The sequence below is a fragment of the Tetrahymena thermophila genome (assembly GCF_000189635.1).
Source record: "Tetrahymena thermophila SB210 genomic scaffold scf_8254654, whole genome shotgun sequence".
NCBI lineage: Eukaryota > Ciliophora > Oligohymenophorea > Hymenostomatida > Tetrahymenidae > Tetrahymena > Tetrahymena thermophila.
This window is the reverse complement of record NW_002476422.1, coordinates 164,821-184,368: the sequence shown is the minus strand read 5'-3', so window position 1 is coordinate 184,368 and position 19,548 is coordinate 164,821. Positions and strand designations below refer to the sequence as shown.

Below are 19,548 nucleotides of genomic sequence, written 5' to 3'. Positions count from 1 at the left end.
ATTCATATTTGATTTTTAATTAATATTTTATTAAACTAAAATTATTTTTGTTTCAAATATTCTTCATATGTGCTCTAAAAATTTTAAAAATAATAAAGAATAAAAATTATTGTTTATAATATTTAAAAATAATCATTTAATACATCTATAAATTTTAAAAAATCAGTTCATAAATTTTTTTTAGAAAACTCATAAGAAAAATAGATAAGATTATGTATAAAAATAAGATGGTTAATAAAGTACAAATGCTACTGATATGTTGAATTAATTAAATGAAGCTATGGGAGATGAAGATCTCTCTTATTATTGTGTGGAAAAATAGATGAAGTTCTTTGCAGAAGGTAGGGATATATAGTGCGAAATATTATCATTTTATTGGTAGATTAAACAAATATTTTAAAAATCAATTAAATGATCTAAAAAATCTATTTTATTCTATTGAAGATATTTCTAATGAACTTTCTAGGCTAATAGCAAAGATTATTGACTGAGAATTTAGGTTTGAGCAGAGTATCTAATAGATTTTCAGCAATAAAGGGTATTTAAATCTGTAGAAAAAATTCAATAAAATAAATAGAAACTGAGGAATGTCAACGCTCAATATTAAAGCTGGCTTTTTTGAAGATAAATTCAAAATACAGGCTAAAAATTTTTGTGGTGCAAAAATGATTAACATCTAAATTCAAATTTTAAAGGAAGTTAATTCTAAATGAATATGATATATTGTATCTTTTTCAACTAATAGTATGGATGGATTACTATAAGTTAGGTTAAAAACTTTAAAATTTGACAGTTTTTGAAAAAAAAGCATTTTTTGTAAACTGGTATTTATTAATGAGGACACACACTATAAATTATAAAAGAATTATTCATGTAATAATAATGATTGATCATAAAAAAATTCTTTTGCTTTATTAAAAGTGATCTTTTCATTTATTCCAAATAGTTGTTGTAAAAAAGAATGAATGATAAATTCTAACTGAAAAAAGTCTTTAGGAAAATAAATTTAAAAAATAAAGAAATAAAAAGAAACATTTTTTATTTTTTATCTATTTTAGTTGGCTAAAATTTAGATATAATTTATAATTAATTTGGTGGCTGTAATTAAGATTTAAAAAGCAAGCTTTAAAATATATTATTAGAAGAAATTTATTTACTTTTTACAGTTTATTAGATAAGGATTTGGCTTTGTTGAATTCTGTAATAAATATTTTTATTTACTTTTATTTTCTGAAGAAGAAATATGAATCAACTTCTTTTCAAATAATAAAATATAAAAATTTAATCTAAGATTAACATGACTTCAAGAAAAAATAGTATAATCCATTAAAATCTCTCAATCAAATCTTTGGTATTTACATAGATTTTATTCTTTCTATTTTGGCGTAAATTTTTACTTAAATAAAATAACTTTTATGGAGTGTTTTTAAATTTAATTATTTTTTAATACTTAAATTAGTTAACTATGTAAATGCTTAGACTATAATTATGTCATTTAATTTACCTGATTTGCCATCTGATTGCAAATAGGCTTTGATAGGAACATGGACTTCACCTGATGATGGATATGCATTGACATAATGCTCTTCAGACTGCTACCACAAAACAAACAATTCAATAATTAGTTTTTTAATGGACACAAGACCAAATCAAAGTGGTGATATGCTTTTAAATTATTAAATTGGAAGTCAAATCAATTATTAAATTTTTCAGGTAGACTTCTTATATGTAGGGAATGGTGATGTTAGGTTAAAAGTTGATGTTAATTCTAAACTATAATTTTCTTTTGCTACTCCACAATATTCGTTTTATGCTGATTATTATAAGGATATGTATTGCTAAGCTACTACTTAGTATGTATTAAAAGCTTCACTGTCTTTCTATAAAAGTGATGCTAACTTTTTGGATAATAATTTAAATATCCATTTTGGAAAAATTACTAAATATAAGCCAAATTATTACATATTTGGTATCAAAGCAATTTAAATATCAATGACATGCTCTATAACATGTTAAGTTTGTTTAGATGAAAGCAATTGCGATGTGTGCAAATACGGTTTTAAAAAAATTACTCTGTTATCGGTTTAAAAGTTTGTGAATAGATTACTAGTTGCTCATAAAACTGCTTTTTATGTGCTGTTAGTAAAACTGAAAATCTATGCACTTAGTGTTTCCCTGGTTATTCACTTTAAAATAATTAATGTATCTCATTAGATAAACTTAATATTTGTAAAACTTAGCCAAGTAATTCTAGCTTCATTTTAAATTAACATCTTAAATTTCTTTCAATTTAATACATAAAAGTTTCTCATAACTTTTATTTTGATATTTCATAATTAAAAAATTTTAAAAGGAAATATTTTATTTATTAATTTAAAATTTAAATATTAGATACATACTATGTAGACCCTAATTAGTGTATCAAATATTCCAATATTGCAGCTCAGTTGTATAAAGGTTAATATGTAAGGGTAAATTTGGAACTCTATTATTCTTATATGTGCCCTAACAATTAAGTAGTACTATTATACCAGGAATCTTATTATAGCCTTTATTTATGCGGCTGTTTTACTAGCAATTGCGCAAGTTGCCCTGTTGGCATTTGTGCTACATGCTCTTAAGGATATACCATGACTAACTTTGAATGTAAATCAATTTATAAAACAAATTAATATTTTGATGCAGTATCAAATAAATGTATTAACTGTGGAACTAATTGTTAACTTTGTAATTGTACAATATGTCAATAATGCACAGATTCTACATTCTAAGTTGATCAAAGAAATCCCCAAAATTGTATTTCGATTAACTCTTGTGTTGTCAGTAATTGCCAAACTTGTAAATCATAAAATCCTTTTAGCTGTCAAGTATGCTCACCTAATAACTACTTAAATTTAGATTAAACTTAATGCCTCCCTTGTTCTGTTCCCAACTGCCTATAATGTTTTAGTGAAAATTATTAACAGTGCTAATAATGCTCACAAAACTACTCTTTATCTTCTGATAAATAGTAGTGCTTGCAATGTTAAATCTTAAATTGTTTAACATGTGATCCATAAAATAATTTAATTTGTTAAGTTTGCTAAGCAAACACATATTTAAATTTAGATTAAAGTTAATGCCTCCCTTGTTCTGTTCCAAACTGCTTGTAATGTTTCAGTGAAAACTATTAAAAATGCTAATAATGCTAACAAAACTACTCTTTATCTTCTGATAAAAAGTAGTGCTAGCAATGCTAAATCTAAAATTGTTTAACATGTGATCCATAAAATATTTTAATATGTTAAGTTTGCTAATCAAGAACATACTTAAATTCAGATTAAACTCAATGCCTACCTTGCAGTGTTTAAAATTGTTAAGAATGCTAAAGCACAAACAACTAGCTTTGTTAGAAATGTAATTCAGGATATCAAATTATTAGTGATAGTAAGAGTTGTGACTTGATTCCTGAGACTCCACAGTAAGTAACAAACTACTTTCACTTAGAATAAACCTTAACAACAAACGGTTACAGTGTGAATATAAATTTTGATAATCCACTAGTGCAATCAACTCTGAATAATTTAGATTATTTAAGTAAACTTTTTTTTTAATTAATATTTTTCTTTCAAATTTTATTATAATATTCATAAACATTCAAATGAAAATTCTATTTAATAAAATATCTTTTATTTATCTTATTTTAAATGTAAGACATATTTAGCATTTAGATTACAGGAATTGACTCTGATAAATACACTTTATAATTCAGTTTAACTTCAAACAAACTGATAAATTTAAAGATTTTACCTTCTTGTAATATTAAGAATTCTTTTCTCAATGTAACTATAACTAGTGCATAGTTTGTCCATGAAAATTCTATCAAAAGCATATCTCAAGAACTGTAACTATCAATATTTGTGTTAATATCTTAATCTAATATAGATGCTTCTTAAAAGCTGACTTAATATGGTTCTATCTTTGTTACTTCTTCATTGCTTTCAATCATCCCAGCTATTTTTTTTGGAAATATCTACATAATTTGTAATACTCTTGATATCACTGGTTTCTTATACTATTTGATGTTTTTAGATATCAGGTATCCTCTCAATATTATGAATTTTTATCAGCTTTTTAAAAACTTTAATTTCCCATTCATCCCTAATTTCTTTTTATACATCATCGACCCCAATTATGTCTAATAATCTCCTCCTTAGTTCATGGCTTAGGAGACTGATAATTACTACCTTAAAAACTTTGGTCAATATTTCACAATATATTTAGCTGGTTTTATACTCTATCTATTGGCTAAGATATTTGCTAAATCTCCTATAAAATATTTAAACTTGTATTGCTAGAGAGCTATTAAAGAAACATGGAAGTTTTCTGCAATGATAGATATGTGTTAGTCTTTTTATATTTACTTAGTGGTTGCAGTGTTGATTTAATTCAATTCATATAACTTTGATGACATTAATTCTTGCTTTTTGAATTATATGCTGCACTCAATAAGCTCTATAACTGTTTTAGGAATACCTTTTTTATTTTTTGTGATTATTTACAAACAAAAAAATAAAATTAATGATTAAAATTTTATTTAAAAATATTCTTCTTTAATATGTGGATTAAAAATAACCATAGACTAAGTTTAATCATAAAATTAAAGAAACTCTTAAAATAATAATAATACTAATTCTGAAGAAAAGAAATTAAATGATTTTGTTACTTGTTAATCTACTTAACTTAGAATTAATGATTCATAGATTAAACGTATTAGAAGAAAGAAAATATAAACAACGAATTCAATAGTTTCATCAGAAACTAAAAACTCTCCAGCTCATTTAACTACTTCTTTTTGTAAAATCGAAGAAAATCAATTATCCTATAGAAAAAAGTTAGTTTTTTTGCTAAGTAGATACTACAATGTACTATTGTATTTTAGAAAAATTCTATTTTGTATTGTAATATCATACTTTTACAATGAGCCTTTTCATCAGATAGCTTTGATTTCTTTTCTAAACTTATTGATTGCAGTTTTTATAATTATAATAACTCCTTTTTAGAGCAACTACTATAACTACTAATTCATATTATAAGAACTCTCTTTAATAACAATTCAAGTACTATCTTCTCTTTTAATTAATGATGACCAAGATGTGAGTGAAGATTATAGAATGAAAATAGGATGGATCATAATCGGAATTAGCTCTTTCTGGATAATATATTTTACTTTACTGATATTTAAGGATGTTATTATTGAAATATATAAATTATTCAAGTATTTAATATAAACAATTGCTAAAAAATATTTTTTATCATCAACTTAGAAGATAAAGGAAATAAAATGTTAAAACGATTCCCAAGTTTTAATAAATAATAATGAAAAATCTCAATCTATAGTCAGTTCTAATAAAATTCCATTGACTTAAAGAAGTTATAATGATTATAGTTAATAAATCAACAAAAAATATAAGAAAACTAGTAGTATATATTAAATCCCATGCAAATTTAAAGCAATAATAATACCACTCTGAAGGGTGAAAATCTAATTTAAAATTATGTTTGAAGTTAAATGTTTAGTTTTAAAGTTAATTATAAATTAAATCTACTATATAGTTTAATATTATTTTAAATAATATTTTCCATACTTTATTGACTAGTTTAAGTTCAATTTGTTATTTTCATTTTATTTTTATCATTTTACTTAAAAAATTGTCTAAATTTTTAAAATATTTTTTTTAGTAATTTACCTAATTAATTAAAAAAAAAACTTACTTAATAAATTAATTTTTTAATTCATCTACTATCTATCTATTAATGAATAAAACTTACAAAAAACAATTTTTGAAAAAATATATTTTTGTAAACTAGCATTTATTAATGAGAACACATACTATAAATTATAAAAAAAATATTCATGTAATAGATTAATCTTATAAAAATTCTATTTCTTTATTAAAAGTGACCTTTTAATTTATTCCAAATATTTATTGTAAAAAAGAATGAATTATAGATTCTGTAGCTATTTCTTAATTTTGACTTATGTTACTCCTTTCCTTTCTTATCTTCTATCGTATGCCATAAAAATTGTATGAACCAAAAATAAATGGGATTTTTTAAAGCTCGCTGATATGAATTTGATACTTTTTTTGGATATATAACCTAAATGTAATTTATTTTTTTCATTAAAGAAGCTTTTAACTTAATAAATACTTAATTTCCCTTCATTTAGTATTTAAAAAAAATTATTTTCATTCACTTTTTAGTGATTAAAGTAATTTAATCTTTGTTTACTTGAAGAAAGATTGGTTAACTAAATGTAGATATCATTCCTTAAAATAAAAATATTGAGTATGTGGTGTAAAAATATTGTTAGATCTAATTTCAATCAAGATTATTAATTAAAAAAAGTAAAATCATACTTATTAAAAATTGTAACCAAAAATCTTAACTCATCATATATTTTTCCACATGATAAATCAATAATTAATTAATAAATGTGTAAATAATTCATCTATATTTAGCCAAAAAAATTAATTTGATAATGAATGAAATAAATATCTATTAGGAATATACTTATAGATCAATTAAATTACATAAATTAAGTTATCATATAAAAGAGAGTGATGAAAACTTTATTTTAATTCATTTTGTTGTAATTTAAGTTTCATTTACATATTTACTATTAATTCAACATAAAATAATATTTTAAGAAGAATTTAGTAAATTTTTTATATTTTAAATACTTAATTAAACATGGTATTAAAATAATTTAGACTAAAATTAAGAGAAAAAATAACAAGTATAAATAAAATTATTAAAGCAAATCTAAGCATAACTTCAATAATTAATAAGCACATTGTATTCTTTTATTTTAATTTTTTTGGTACTTCACAAATTTGTATGGTATACAAGAAAAATAGACCAAACGTGCCAATAAAAGCTAATTTATTATTAATTAAATTAGATATATATATTAACCAACTAAATTTTTTTTAGCCAGAATCAATATTTAATCACAGCTTTACTTTCAAAATATATAAACAATAATATACTTTTTCATGCTATGGCTATTATTAATTTTTTATACAAATTCAGGAATATAAAATAGGAAAAATTAAAATGATTAAAAAATAGGCTTTCAGAATGAATAATAAATATGTTATTTAGCTTAACTTAAAAAAGTTTTTTAGGAAAATAAATTTTAAAATAAACAAGTAAAATGAAATATTTTTTATATCTTTTAGTTGGCTAAAACTATAAATTTTATAAATATGATTTATAATTAATTTAGTGGTTATAATTTAGATTTAAAAAACAAGCTTTAAAGTATACTTCCAGAAGAGATTTATTTACATTATTACAGTTTATTACATAAGAATTTAGCTTTGTTGAATTCTGTAATAAATATTTTTATTTACTTTTATATATCGAAGAAGAAATACCAATACAATTATCTACAAATAATCAAATGTAAAAATTTAATCTAAGATTAACATGACTATAAGAAAAGATAATACAATCCTTTAAAATCTCAAAATTAAATCTTTGGTATTTGCATAGATTTTATTCTTTCTATTTTGGCGTAAATATTTACTTCAATAAAATAATTTTTTTAGTGTGTTTTTAAATTTAATTATTTTTTTAATACTTAAATTAGTTAAATATGTAAATGCTTAGACTACACTTATGTCATTTAATTTACCTGATTTGCCATTTGATTGCAAATAAGCTTTGATTGGAACATGGAATTCACCTGATGATGGATATGCATTGACAATATGCTCTTCAGACTGCTACCACAAAACAAACAGTTCAATAATTAGTTTTTTAATGGACACAAGACCAAATAAAAGTGGTGATATGCTTTTAAATTATTAAATTGGAAGTCAAATCAATTATTCAATTTTTCAGGTAGACCTCTTATATTTAACAGAAGGTGACGTTAATTTAAATGTTAATGTTAATTCTAAACTATAATTTTCATTTACAACTCTAAAATACTCGTTTTATGTCAATAATTATAGGGATCTATATTGTTAAGCTACTGAGATTGTATAAAAAGCATCACTATCTTTTTACAGAAGTGATGCTAGCTTTATGGATAATAATTTAAATATCCATTTTGAAAAAATGACAAACTATAAGCCAAATTATTACCGATTTGGTATTAAGGCAATTTAAATATCAATGATTTGCTCTATAACTTGTTAAGCTTGTTTAGATGAAAGTAATTGCGATGTATGCAAATACAGTTTTAAAAAAATTACTCTACCATCAGGTTTATAAGTTTGTGAATAAATTACTAGTTGCTCATAAAACTGTTTTCTATGTGCTGTTAGTTAAACTGAAAATATATGCACGTAATGTTTCCCTGGTTATTCACTTTTAAATAATTAATGTATCTCATTAGATAAACTTAATATTTGTAAATCTTAGCCAAGTAATGAAATTATTTTCATTTAAAATTAACATCTAAAATTTCTTACAATTTAATTCATAAAAGTTTCTCATTTATTTTGAAATTTCATAATTAAAAAATTTAAAAAGGAAAAATTTTTATTTATTAATTTAAAATATAAATATGATTAGATACATACTATGCAGATCCTAATTAATGCCTCAAATATGCCTAAAATGCAGTTAAATATTAAAATGGTTCATATCAAAGGACAAATATGGAAACTTATTATTCTTATAAGTGCCCCAACAATTAAGTAGTAATATTATACCCTGAATCTTATTATAGTCTTTATTGGTGTGGTTGCTATACTAAAAATTGCGCAAGTTGTCCTTATGGTATTTGTATTACATGTTCTGAAGGATATAATATTAAAAATAATGAATGTATTCCTACTTGTAAAGCAAACTAATATCTAGATGCTGTATCAAATAAATGTATTGACTGTGGAACTAATTGTTAACTTTGTAATAGTACAATATGTCAATAATGCACAGATTCTACATTCTAAGTAGATCAAAGAAATCCCCAAAATTGCATTTCGATTAACTCTTGTGTTGTCAGTAATTGCCAAACTTGTAAATCATAAAATCCTTTTAGCTGTCAAGTATGCTCACCTAATAACTACTTAAATTCAGATTAAAGATAATGCTTCCCTTGCTCTGTTCCCAACTGCTCGTAATGCTTCAGTGAAAATTATTAACAGTGTTAATAATGCTCACAAAACTACTCTTTGTCTTCTGATAAATAGTAATGCATGCAATGTTAAATCTTAAATTGTTTAAAATGTGATCCATAAAATAATTTAATTTGTTAAGTTTGCTAAGCAAACACATATTTAAGTTTAGATTAAAGTTAATGCCTCCCTTGCTCTGTTCCAAACTGCTTATAATGCAGTCAAAATTATTAACAGTGCTAATAATGCTCACAAAACTACTCTTTATCTTCTGATAAAAAGTAGTGCATGCAATGCTAAATCTTAAATTGTTTAACATGTGATCAAAAAAATAATTTAATTTGTTAAGTTTGCTAAACAAAAGCATATTTAAATTCAGATTAGACTTAATGCCTACCTTGTAGTGTTTAAAATTGTTAAGAATGCTAAAGCACAAACAACTAGCTTTGCTAGAAATGTAATTCAGGATATCAAGTTAGTAGTGATAGTAAGAGTTGTTATTTGATTCCTGAGATTCCACAGTAAGTAAGAAATTATTTTCACTTAGAATAAACCTTAACAACTAATGGTTATAGTGTGAATATAAATTTTGATAATCCACTAGTGCAATCAACTCTGAATAATCTAGATTATTTCAGTAAATTTATTGTTTGATTAATGTTTTTCTATAAAATTTTATTACAATATTCATTAACATTCAAATTTAAATGAAAATTCGATGTAAAAAATTATCTTTTATTAATCTTATTTTAAATATAAGATATATTTAGCATTTAGATTACAGGAATTGACTCTAATAAATATACTTTATAATTCAGTTTAACTTCAAACAAACTGATAAATTTATTAATTGCACCTGCTTGTAATATTAAGAATTCTTATCTCAATGTAACTATAACTAGTGCATAGTTTGTCCATGAAAATTCAATGAAAAACACATCTCAAGAACTGTAACTATCAATATTTGTGTTAATATCTTAATCTAATATAGATGCTTCTTAAAAGCTGACTTAATATGGTTCTATCTTTGTTACCTCTTCATTGCTTTCAATCATCCCAGCTATTTTTTTTGGAAATATCTACATAATTTGTAATACTCTTGATATCACTGGTTTCTTATACTATTTAATGTTTTTAGATATCAGGTATCCTCTCAATATTATGAATTTTTATCAGCTTTTTAAAAACTTTAATTTCCCATTCATCCCTAATTTCTTTTTATACATCATCGACCCCAATTACGTCTAACAATCTCCTCCTTAGTTCATGGCTTAGGAGACTGACAATTACTACTTAAAAAACTTTGGCCAATATTTCACAATATATTTAGCAGGCTTTATGCTCTATCTATTGGCTAAGATATTTGCTAGATCTCCTATAAAATATTTAAATTTGTATTGTTAGAGAGCTATTAAAGAAACATGGGAGTTTTCTGCAATGATAGATTTGTGTTGGTCATTTTATATTTACTTAGTAGTTGCAGTATTGATTTAATTCAATACATATAATTTTGATGATGTTTATTCTTGCTTTTTGAATTATATGCTGCACTCAATAAGCACTATAACTGTTTTAGGAATACCTTTTTTATTTTTTGTGATTATTTACAAACAAAAAAATAAAATTAATGATTAAAATTTTATTTAAAAATATTCTTCTCTTATAAGTGGATTAAAAATAACCTTAGACTAAGTTTAATCATAAAATTAAAGAAACTCTTAAAATAATAATAATACTAATTCTGAAGAAAAGAAATTAAATGACTTTGTTACTTCTTAATCTACTAAACTTAGAATTAATGATTTATAGAATAATCGTATTAGAAGAAAGAAAATATAAACCACGAATTCAATAGTTTCATCAGAAACAAAAAACTCTCCAGCTCATTTAACTACTTCTTTTTGTAAAATCGAAGAAAACCAATTATCCTATAGAAAAAAGTTAGTTTTTTTGCTAAGTAGATACTACAATGTACTATTGTATTTTAGAAAAATTCTATTTTGTATTGTAATATCGTACTTTTACAATGAGCCTTATCATCAGATAGCTTTGATTTCTATACTAAACTTATTGCTTGCAGTTTTTATAATTATAATAACTCCTTTTTAGAGCAACTACTATAACTACTAATTCATATTATAAGAACTCTCTTTAATAACTATTCAAGTACTAGCTTCTCTTTTAATTAATGATGACCAAGATGTGAGTGAAGATTATAGAATGAAAATAGGATGGATCATAATAGGAATTAGCTCTTTCTGGATAATATATTATACTTTGCTGATATTTAAGGATGTTATTATTGAAATATATAAATTATTCAAGTATTTAATATAAACAATTGCTTAAAAATATTTTTTATCATCAAATTAGAAGATAAAGGAAATAAAGTGTTAAAATGATTCTCAAGTTTTAATAAAGAATTATGAAAAATCTCAATCAACAGCTAGTTCTAATAAAATTCCATTGACTTAAAGAAGTAGTAATGATTATAGTTAATAAATCAACAAAAAAATATAAGAAAACTAGTAGTATATATTAAATCCCATGCAAATTTAAATCAATAATAATAGCACTATGAAGACTATGAAGGGTGAAAATCTAATTTAAAATTATGTTTGAAGTTAAATTTTTAGTTTTAAAGTTAATTATGAGTTAAATCAACTTTATAATTTAATTTTATTTTAAATTTATATTTTCAGTACATTATAGATTAGTTAAACTTCATTTTGTTATTTTCTTTTTTGTTTTATTTTTTTACTTTAATAATTATCAAAATTTTAAAAATATTGTTTTTAGTAATTTACTAAATTAATTAAAAAAAAAATACTTAATAAATTAATTTTTTAATTAATCTACTATCTATCTATCTATCTATCTATCTATCTATCTATTCATACTTAAATTAAAAAAAAAATTTTTCAAAATTTAATAAAAATAGGTTGATAAAAAAAATTAAAAAATAGAAAGTGTAAAATTAGCTTTAAATCATAAAAATTAAATGAAATATCACGATCTGTACCAACACAGTTCGTGATATTTTAATTACAGGATTAGCTATATATATACTATTTTTGTTAGAAATGCATTTCAGGTTATAAAGCTTAGCTAGAGTTGTGATATTATAAATATACGTTTTGATAATTCGCTTAAAAAAGCAACTGATAACTCAATTTAGGTAAATTTATATTTTATTTCAATAATAATCATAATTTATTAAAAATTGTCTAAAATGATAAACTTATTTGAAAGCAATTTTACTTAAAATTTAAAAATAGTATTTATATTTTACAAAATTAAATTTCATATTTTGTTAACTTTTTGAAAATATAAATATGCACTTTTTAACATTTAAATTACAGAAAACACTCTAATATATAAATATAATAATATTACTTTTAATAAACTGATGGATATGTTAATTTTACATACTTATAAATTTAATAATTCTTAACTAATAGTAAAAATAAGAAAGAAGTTGTTTAAACATCAGAATTCTACATAAAATACATACCAAAGTCTATAATTATCTCCTTTAAGTTAATGCATCAATTTACATTAGAAGCTTTTTAGCTAACTAAATATTATTATATGTTTGTTACATTTTAACTATTTTCGAACATTCCATCTATTTATTTTTAAAGAATACATCAACTCAAAAGCCTGTTTCTTTAAATTTGCATATTTTAGTTAAGAGATATTTTTGATCAATGTTTGATTTGATGTTTTTTTTTTTCATAAAAGAGTAAGCATTAAAATTTATATTTTTTTTATCATAAAGATTAATGCTATTAAATCATTTTTACCTACTATTAAGTATTATTAAAAAATAATTTTAAATTAATTTATTAATAAAAAGTAAGATTTTTGAATTTTTCCAAAAAAAAATCAAAATATTTTTAATTTTAATGAATACAATTTTAATAATTTAATTTAATAGAATTTGTTTCTTTTAAGAGTTTATTTTTATAAAAAATTTCCAAAATACTCAGTTGTACAAAAATAAAGACTCTAAAAATGAGCATTTTCTTCTCTGATTAAAAAAAAACTCGTCCACTTACACAAGAAACTTTTAAATTTTAAACAAATTCTACTGTATTGGTAAATTTAATATTGGAAATACAATAAAAATATATATAAATATTTGTAAGTATGTAAAATCTCCTTAAAAATAAATAAAGAAATGTTAATTCAAATCTTAAAATTATTTATGTTTTATTGTTTAATCATGGTGTTGGTTTTTAAAAATAAATTTAATGAATAAACAGAGAAATATTAATTTTAATAAACAAAATTGATATTTAATTAATAAAGTATTAGAAATATACTTACCTACCTACATAGGTTGATATTTAGTAGAAAATTTACAAATAAATGAGAAATTACAAACATAATTGCTCAAAAATTCAAAGCTTTGGATAGCTGAATAGCATGGTTTAAATAAATGATGAGATCCCTTAGTTATCTTACAAAGAAAGAAAGCTGTAGAACCTAAAATTTATAGCAATGGCTGAGTAAACTACTAAGTAAAAAGATCAAAAGTATTAATAGTAATTGCTAGAATATTATAATTAGCATAAAGATTTCAAATTGAAGCATATTTACAAAGATGTTGAAAACACAATAAATTAAAGGAAAGATTTTTTATTGCCCAAACTCTAGCTAGAAAAAATAAATTTAATTCCGCCTCCATAAGATCTACAAACATCACCTGTAATAACAATATTGCATAAAATAATTATGAATACATCTAATAATTTAATGATTAAAGATTGAACAAGATTAGAGTTTTCATTAACTGTATTATTCAAAATTATAAAATAGAGTAAGAGAAGAAAGAGATAATATCATTATTTTGTCAAAAATCCTATTTCTAACTCAATAAACCTCAAAGACTTAAGCACTAGAAGTAGCCATTTTAACAATAGCTAATATATGAATGATAAATTAGATTAAACTGCTACTTAGAAGGATTAAGTGTTTAATTAACATTCAAAAAAATAGTTAGTTTTAAATGAGCTAAACAAGCTTACTCAAGGACAAATGAAAATAAATAAAAAAATTTAATTTATTGATAGCAAAATAAATGCAATAAACGAAAGTGATTTATCTTCTGAAGAGTAAAATCAGCAGCTACTGGAGACCTAAAAATCAACTATTTAGAGATAAACTACTTAAGAAAATGAAGATATCAATTCAGAGGCAATAAGATATAATTTTACTTTTAGAGGCTCAGTTCAACATAATAATAATGAAGATCAATCGCCAAGCTATAAAAGTAAAATAAATAGTTCCTTTTAGAAAGACAAAATAGAGAAAGAAGAGAGCTCATCTTCAGGTAATAGTTCATCTTCTTCAGATGATAGTGAGCTTCTTGATTAAGATGATGGAGAAAATCTAGATACTGTTTCTTAAAATCGAGATAGTCTCTAGTCTAATGCAAGTACTTAAAGTCAATAAAAATTAAAAATGATTTCATAAAGATTATCAATGCAGCAGTTTATTAACAGCTAGAATGCCTTAATAAAAGATTCTCAAATCAAAGTCAAATTAAAAAAAGTGGATTAAATAAATGAAAATAAATAAAGTGAACAAGAATAAAATAATTTTTCGTAATAAAAATAAACAATACCTAAAAGTATTTATTATAAGAACAATGTTATGGAAAACAAACCTCAGTAAAATATTTAACAAAATAATCATTAGTAGCATCATTCACAGCCTGAAGGATTTTCAATAAACAACTCTGTAATAAATAGGGTAAAATTTATTGACATTCAAAGTTAAATTTAAAATAAAAAAATATTCTTTTGGATTAATCAATGAAATGTTTCTTTTTAAATTTAATTCACAAAATTCAACTATTATTCTTTGTATAAATAAACTTTAAGTTATTGAAATTTCTTGATTAAGTTAAAATGATTAAATGATTTTTTGTTTTTAAAATAATTTAAATAATTAAATTTTATGAGTTACAAAATAAAAAATTAGAGTTAAAAAATATTAATAAATTTTTGAATTTTTTAAAAATCAAATAGATGTTAAGAAGATAAGCATCTTAAGCTGTAAAAGATCATAAAGAAACTGCCTAGTAAAATAACAACGGATAGATTGATGATTAGTATTCTATAGAAAACGAAATATCAATAGACGAATATAGCAAAATTAAATATAGAGAGAGACTAAAAAGTTTAACAGGGAAATAATTAGAAGAAATATAAAAAATGTTGGATTTTAAAATGAAATCACCAAAAAAAAGATAGAGTGTGATATAATAAGAAAAAATTTAAACACTTAATAAAAAGGAATAAAAAGTCTAGAAGGAGTTAAAAATTAACCATAAAAAGCTCTATCATATTGCATTAAAAGTAAAAAAATCCAATTAACTTGATGATGAATACAAAGATATATCTGTCTTTAAAAGAAATTTAGGCTACAGCTTGCCTATAATTCACACACTTAAATATTTTGATGTAAACTCAGGACAATATAAATAACTTTTAGGTAGATCATCGTTCAACGTAAAAATAAATTATTCTAAATTAAACTTTAAAATTAATTTTAATAAAAAAAGGAGGAAGTATAGCCAGAATATAACGAGTATTATCATATGTTAGAAAGTGATAGCAATGTCGAATTAAATAGTGAATTATGATTCACTCATTTTTTTATGTTTTAATTTTGCAAGAAATTATATATATACATATTTATTAATAACTGAAAATGTTTTAAAAATTACTCTTTATTCTATCAAATTCAATTAAAAAAAACTCTTTACATTATTATTTATAAAAGTTCATATCAATAACAATTACACAAAAAAGCAAGCTAAAAAAATAAATTAAATAAAACTTAAACTTAAATAAAAAACTCTAAAAATAATCTCATTAATTTTTTTTTTAACCAAAAATGGTAAAAATGAAATTTTGATAATTAATTTTAAATAATAAAAAAATAGGATTTAAATTCTACTTTTATGATAGCTTTTTATTATTTTACAAAAATTGGCTGATGATCGACTGACGATACTTTTTCATTATATTTCCATTCTTAATTTATTTTGTGTAGTATTTACATACTAATAAAATGAATACATAAATGGAATTTTTTGATGTTTTGAAAATAAATTTTATTTAATTTTTTATTTGTTTGTTTGAAAAAATATTTTATTTTAATTTTGAAAAGAAGGTATTTAAAAAAGTAAATATCTTAAGAATATTTAAAAATATGGACAAATATGTAAGTATTATCGATCTATCTAAAATAATTTATTTTATTTGAAAATTTAAAGAAACACAACTTCAATTTTAAATTGATGACTGGTTTCCATTCATAGGGGAATTGTATGATCTTGAAACATCAAGTAATTGACTGTAATTTTAGCTAACTATAAGTGAAGAGTTACACTATCCTCCTTCTACTTTTACATTTCTCTTTTCTCCTTGAACCATAATTCTGCTCAATTCTAATCCTTATGTAACAGAGAGCTCTTATTTCATATTTTAGAGCCACTAAGCGTATCTAGAATTAAAAAATAATAATAATTATTATTTATATTTTAAACAAATTGCTAAATTTAATTACTTATTCATCTCTTATTTTCTTGTTCTTATTTTTAATTAGAGCTAATTTTCAAGTTTGCTTTATAAGGCTTACAATTCAGCTTTTTACTTTTACAAAAGCTGAACTCTCTTAACAGCTACTTTTTACTAAAAGATTGCAGTCCACTTTTGCTCATCTCTTTATTCTAATTCAAGTATTCTTTTTTTGACATCATGAGATTCTAAATATCTATTTTTATAATTAAATTATAATAAAATACATAATGAAAATTTGTTAACTAATATTTTGAATCTCAAATAAAATCTGTTCAACTTTTATATTATAGACTTATTTATTTATGTATTTAAATTATAATAAATTATTTTTATCTATTCAAATAATTTTTAAATATCTTTAGTTCTTATTTTTGTTTTATTTATGATAAAAAAATTCAGTTTGTTGCTTTATTAATTTGATATATTATTGCTAATTTGCTTTATTTAAGCTTGATTATTTAGCAATAAATTGAATATCTATGTAAGGTTAACCTATCATTTTACTTTTATTTAATATTAAATATTATTTTTCTTTATATATTTAAGAATAGTATTTTATGCTATTTTATAAACTACAATCCATTATCATTTTAATATCTAATTTATTTTGGTTTTATAATTAGAATTTTATTTTTAATAAAGCAAATAAATAAATAAATATCTTAATTCTAACTAACAAAGATTTATTTCTTAATATGTTCGTTTGTTATATTTGTTTATGTTTTTATTTATTTATTTTTGTTAATTTATTTGAATTAATATTAATTTACCTTTTATTTTTGTTGAGTTATTCTAGTAAATATCTCAATTATATAACTTCTGTAGAATATTTAGTCTTAGGGAATTGAATATATTTGATGCTTTCATCGAATTCATGAATTTACTATTCGTGTTGTTATATCAACTCTTATTCCTTTTGCTTAAGTTCCTTTGTGTATTCTTCGATTGTTTTGTCCCAAATTTCATTAAATTCTTTAAATTACTGCAAGTTAATTTCTTCAAGCTCTGACATCTATCATTTTTTTAATAAATCAGCATAAATAACTAAAAATATCTACAAATATAACAATTTACCTCGCTTTAGTTAATATTTTTGATAGTTTTTTCAGAAATCTTTACTTCTTGTTTTTAGAGAGTTTCTATCATTTTAACACATTTATTAGCTTCTATATACTAATCATTTTTCACACAAAAATCCTCATAAAGTCTAAGCTCTTCTCTAGAAATAATTTAAATTTTTGAGTTATAAGCATTTACAGTTGTAAAAATAAATGATATAGTGTATTAATGCTACTTACAATACAGAAGGAATTCTATCTGCAGGAACTTTTTCATCAAAAGATTGCAAAGATGTATACTAACTAAGCTAATTAGGACTGACAACAGAATTTCTTAAATATTCTTAAACTCTTTCTGATGGCTTTTCAGCAGCATAAGTGATACATGACTATGATAAATTTAAATTGCTCATTGCTAAATATTCTCTAAAAATATGTTTGATTGCTAATATTCACTTTAAGTTAATTCTTTTTATTTGTTATTCTTCTTATTAAAACTTTTGGTAGTATTTAAATTATTATATTTTTATTGATTTTAACAAGCAAAAATCTTCTGCCAGCTAAAAATTTTCACTGTTTCTTTTTCATCTAAATTTTTATTGGTTCATTCTCTCACCTAATTTTTATTTTTTACCTTTATCATTTCAATTTTCTTTTTATTTTATTGAAAACTTGTATACATTAATTAATACTGAAAATCTTTAACTTTCCTAAAAGCTCTTAAAAAAATTATAAATTTCATTTCAAAACTATGACTAAAAATATTAATTTGTTTCCATATAAGTTCTGTTAATACTATTATAATTAAGCCTAAAAAAGTAAATACCATTCATAAATGCTTTCTAATTTTCAATAGATTATGAATTATTTTTAACTTAAATAACTAATAAAGTAAATATCTAAAATTTATAAAAATTATTGATTTTTTAAATATTTTAAGACAAGAAAATACTTATTTTTCGATAATGTTACTTTATTCGCTTTCCACAATTATTTTTTACCATTCTTTAAGGATTTTAAAAAACTAAACAAAATTAAAAAAGTATTATTTAATGATTGTATACCATCTAAAAAATAAAAGTTAATTGAATTTCAGATAATTTTTTTAAAGCTGTAAAAAGGTTAAATTAATCTCTCAAAGTAAACAAATTTGTTTTTAGAAAGAAAAATAAATATTAAATATTTTTCTTTTGAAATCAAACTCTTATTAATTTTAAATTTTAAAATGATTTTTTATTTTGTGCATTAAAATAAATAATCATTTTTTTAGGAATTCAAATAATAACAATAAGAAGAATTGAATGGCTTGGATCTGTAATAATTAAGGAATTTAAAATTATAATTTTACTTAAGAATACAAAATAATTAAAATATTGATTGAGGAAGTAATTTTTAAGGAAATGATATTTGTTTTTTTTAAACATTTTATTAAAAAAATTGTAGTTTAAAATTTTATTAGATTTTTATACAAAATATGTAAGTATTTTTTCAACATATTTAAATAAAAATGCAGCTAAAATTAATTACAAAAGCTTTTTAAAATTAAATTAATTAAGTAAAATCTACACAAATAATAAGATTGTATACTAAGAATATATTAAAGATGTATTTGTGTTAGTTGGTAGGTATTGGATAATTTTAGTGATTATCTAAAAATCTACTTTTATTTTTAGTGAAAGCTTTAATTTTTATATAAATATTATAATTTTTAAATTACATGTTTGTTATAAATTGAGTTATTTATTTATTTATCTTGAATTTTTCTAGTTTTTTTAA

General features: G+C 21.7%; 6 protein-coding genes across 6 annotated transcripts; 4 read left to right on the top strand and 2 right to left on the bottom strand. All coding sequences in view use genetic code 6, as the record gives it.

Moving 5' to 3' along the window:
- Positions 1 to 1,488: 1,488 nt before the first annotated feature.
- On the top strand, positions 1,489 to 2,634 carry TTHERM_000509139 (transmembrane protein, putative; the record flags this gene model as incomplete). The annotated part of the gene is made up of 2 exons (XM_012797461.1): positions 1,489 to 2,202; positions 2,392 to 2,634. 2 exons carry the CDS (start codon positions 1,489 to 1,491, stop codon positions 2,632 to 2,634), a joined length of 957 nt encoding a protein of 318 aa, XP_012652915.1.
- A 45-nt stretch (positions 2,635 to 2,679) lies between these two features.
- Positions 2,680 to 3,444, top strand: TTHERM_000509138 (hypothetical protein; the record flags this gene model as incomplete). The annotated part of the gene is made up of 1 exon (XM_012797460.1): positions 2,680 to 3,444. The coding sequence occupies one exon, from the start codon at positions 2,680 to 2,682 to the stop codon at positions 3,442 to 3,444; it is 765 nt and encodes a 254-aa protein (XP_012652914.1).
- A 796-nt stretch (positions 3,445 to 4,240) lies between these two features.
- Positions 4,241 to 4,453, bottom strand: TTHERM_000509137 (hypothetical protein; the record flags this gene model as incomplete). Its single annotated transcript, XM_012797459.1, has 1 exon — positions 4,241 to 4,453. One exon carries the CDS (start codon positions 4,451 to 4,453, stop codon positions 4,241 to 4,243), a length of 213 nt encoding a protein of 70 aa, XP_012652913.1.
- Positions 4,454 to 7,668: 3,215 nt separating this feature from the next.
- On the top strand, positions 7,669 to 11,738 carry TTHERM_00509130 (hypothetical protein; the record flags this gene model as incomplete). Its single annotated transcript, XM_001015217.3, has 4 exons — positions 7,669 to 8,422; positions 8,572 to 9,753; positions 9,877 to 11,411; positions 11,490 to 11,738. The coding sequence occupies 4 exons, from the start codon at positions 7,669 to 7,671 to the stop codon at positions 11,736 to 11,738; spliced, it is 3,720 nt and encodes a 1,239-aa protein (XP_001015217.3).
- A 1,689-nt stretch (positions 11,739 to 13,427) lies between these two features.
- Positions 13,428 to 15,771, top strand: TTHERM_00509120 (hypothetical protein; the record flags this gene model as incomplete). The annotated part of the gene is made up of 4 exons (XM_001015216.2): positions 13,428 to 13,829; positions 13,941 to 14,876; positions 15,155 to 15,637; positions 15,691 to 15,771. Exons 1-4 carry the CDS (start codon positions 13,491 to 13,493, stop codon positions 15,769 to 15,771), a joined length of 1,839 nt encoding a protein of 612 aa, XP_001015216.2. The 5' UTR covers positions 13,428 to 13,490.
- A 646-nt stretch (positions 15,772 to 16,417) lies between these two features.
- TTHERM_000509119 (hypothetical protein) lies at positions 16,418 to 18,185 on the bottom strand (the record flags this gene model as incomplete). Its single annotated transcript, XM_012797458.1, has 5 exons — positions 16,418 to 16,637; positions 16,701 to 16,907; positions 17,485 to 17,726; positions 17,789 to 17,933; positions 18,013 to 18,185. The coding sequence occupies 5 exons, from the start codon at positions 18,183 to 18,185 to the stop codon at positions 16,418 to 16,420; spliced, it is 987 nt and encodes a 328-aa protein (XP_012652912.1).
- Between the last annotated feature and the right edge of the window lie 1,363 nt (positions 18,186 to 19,548).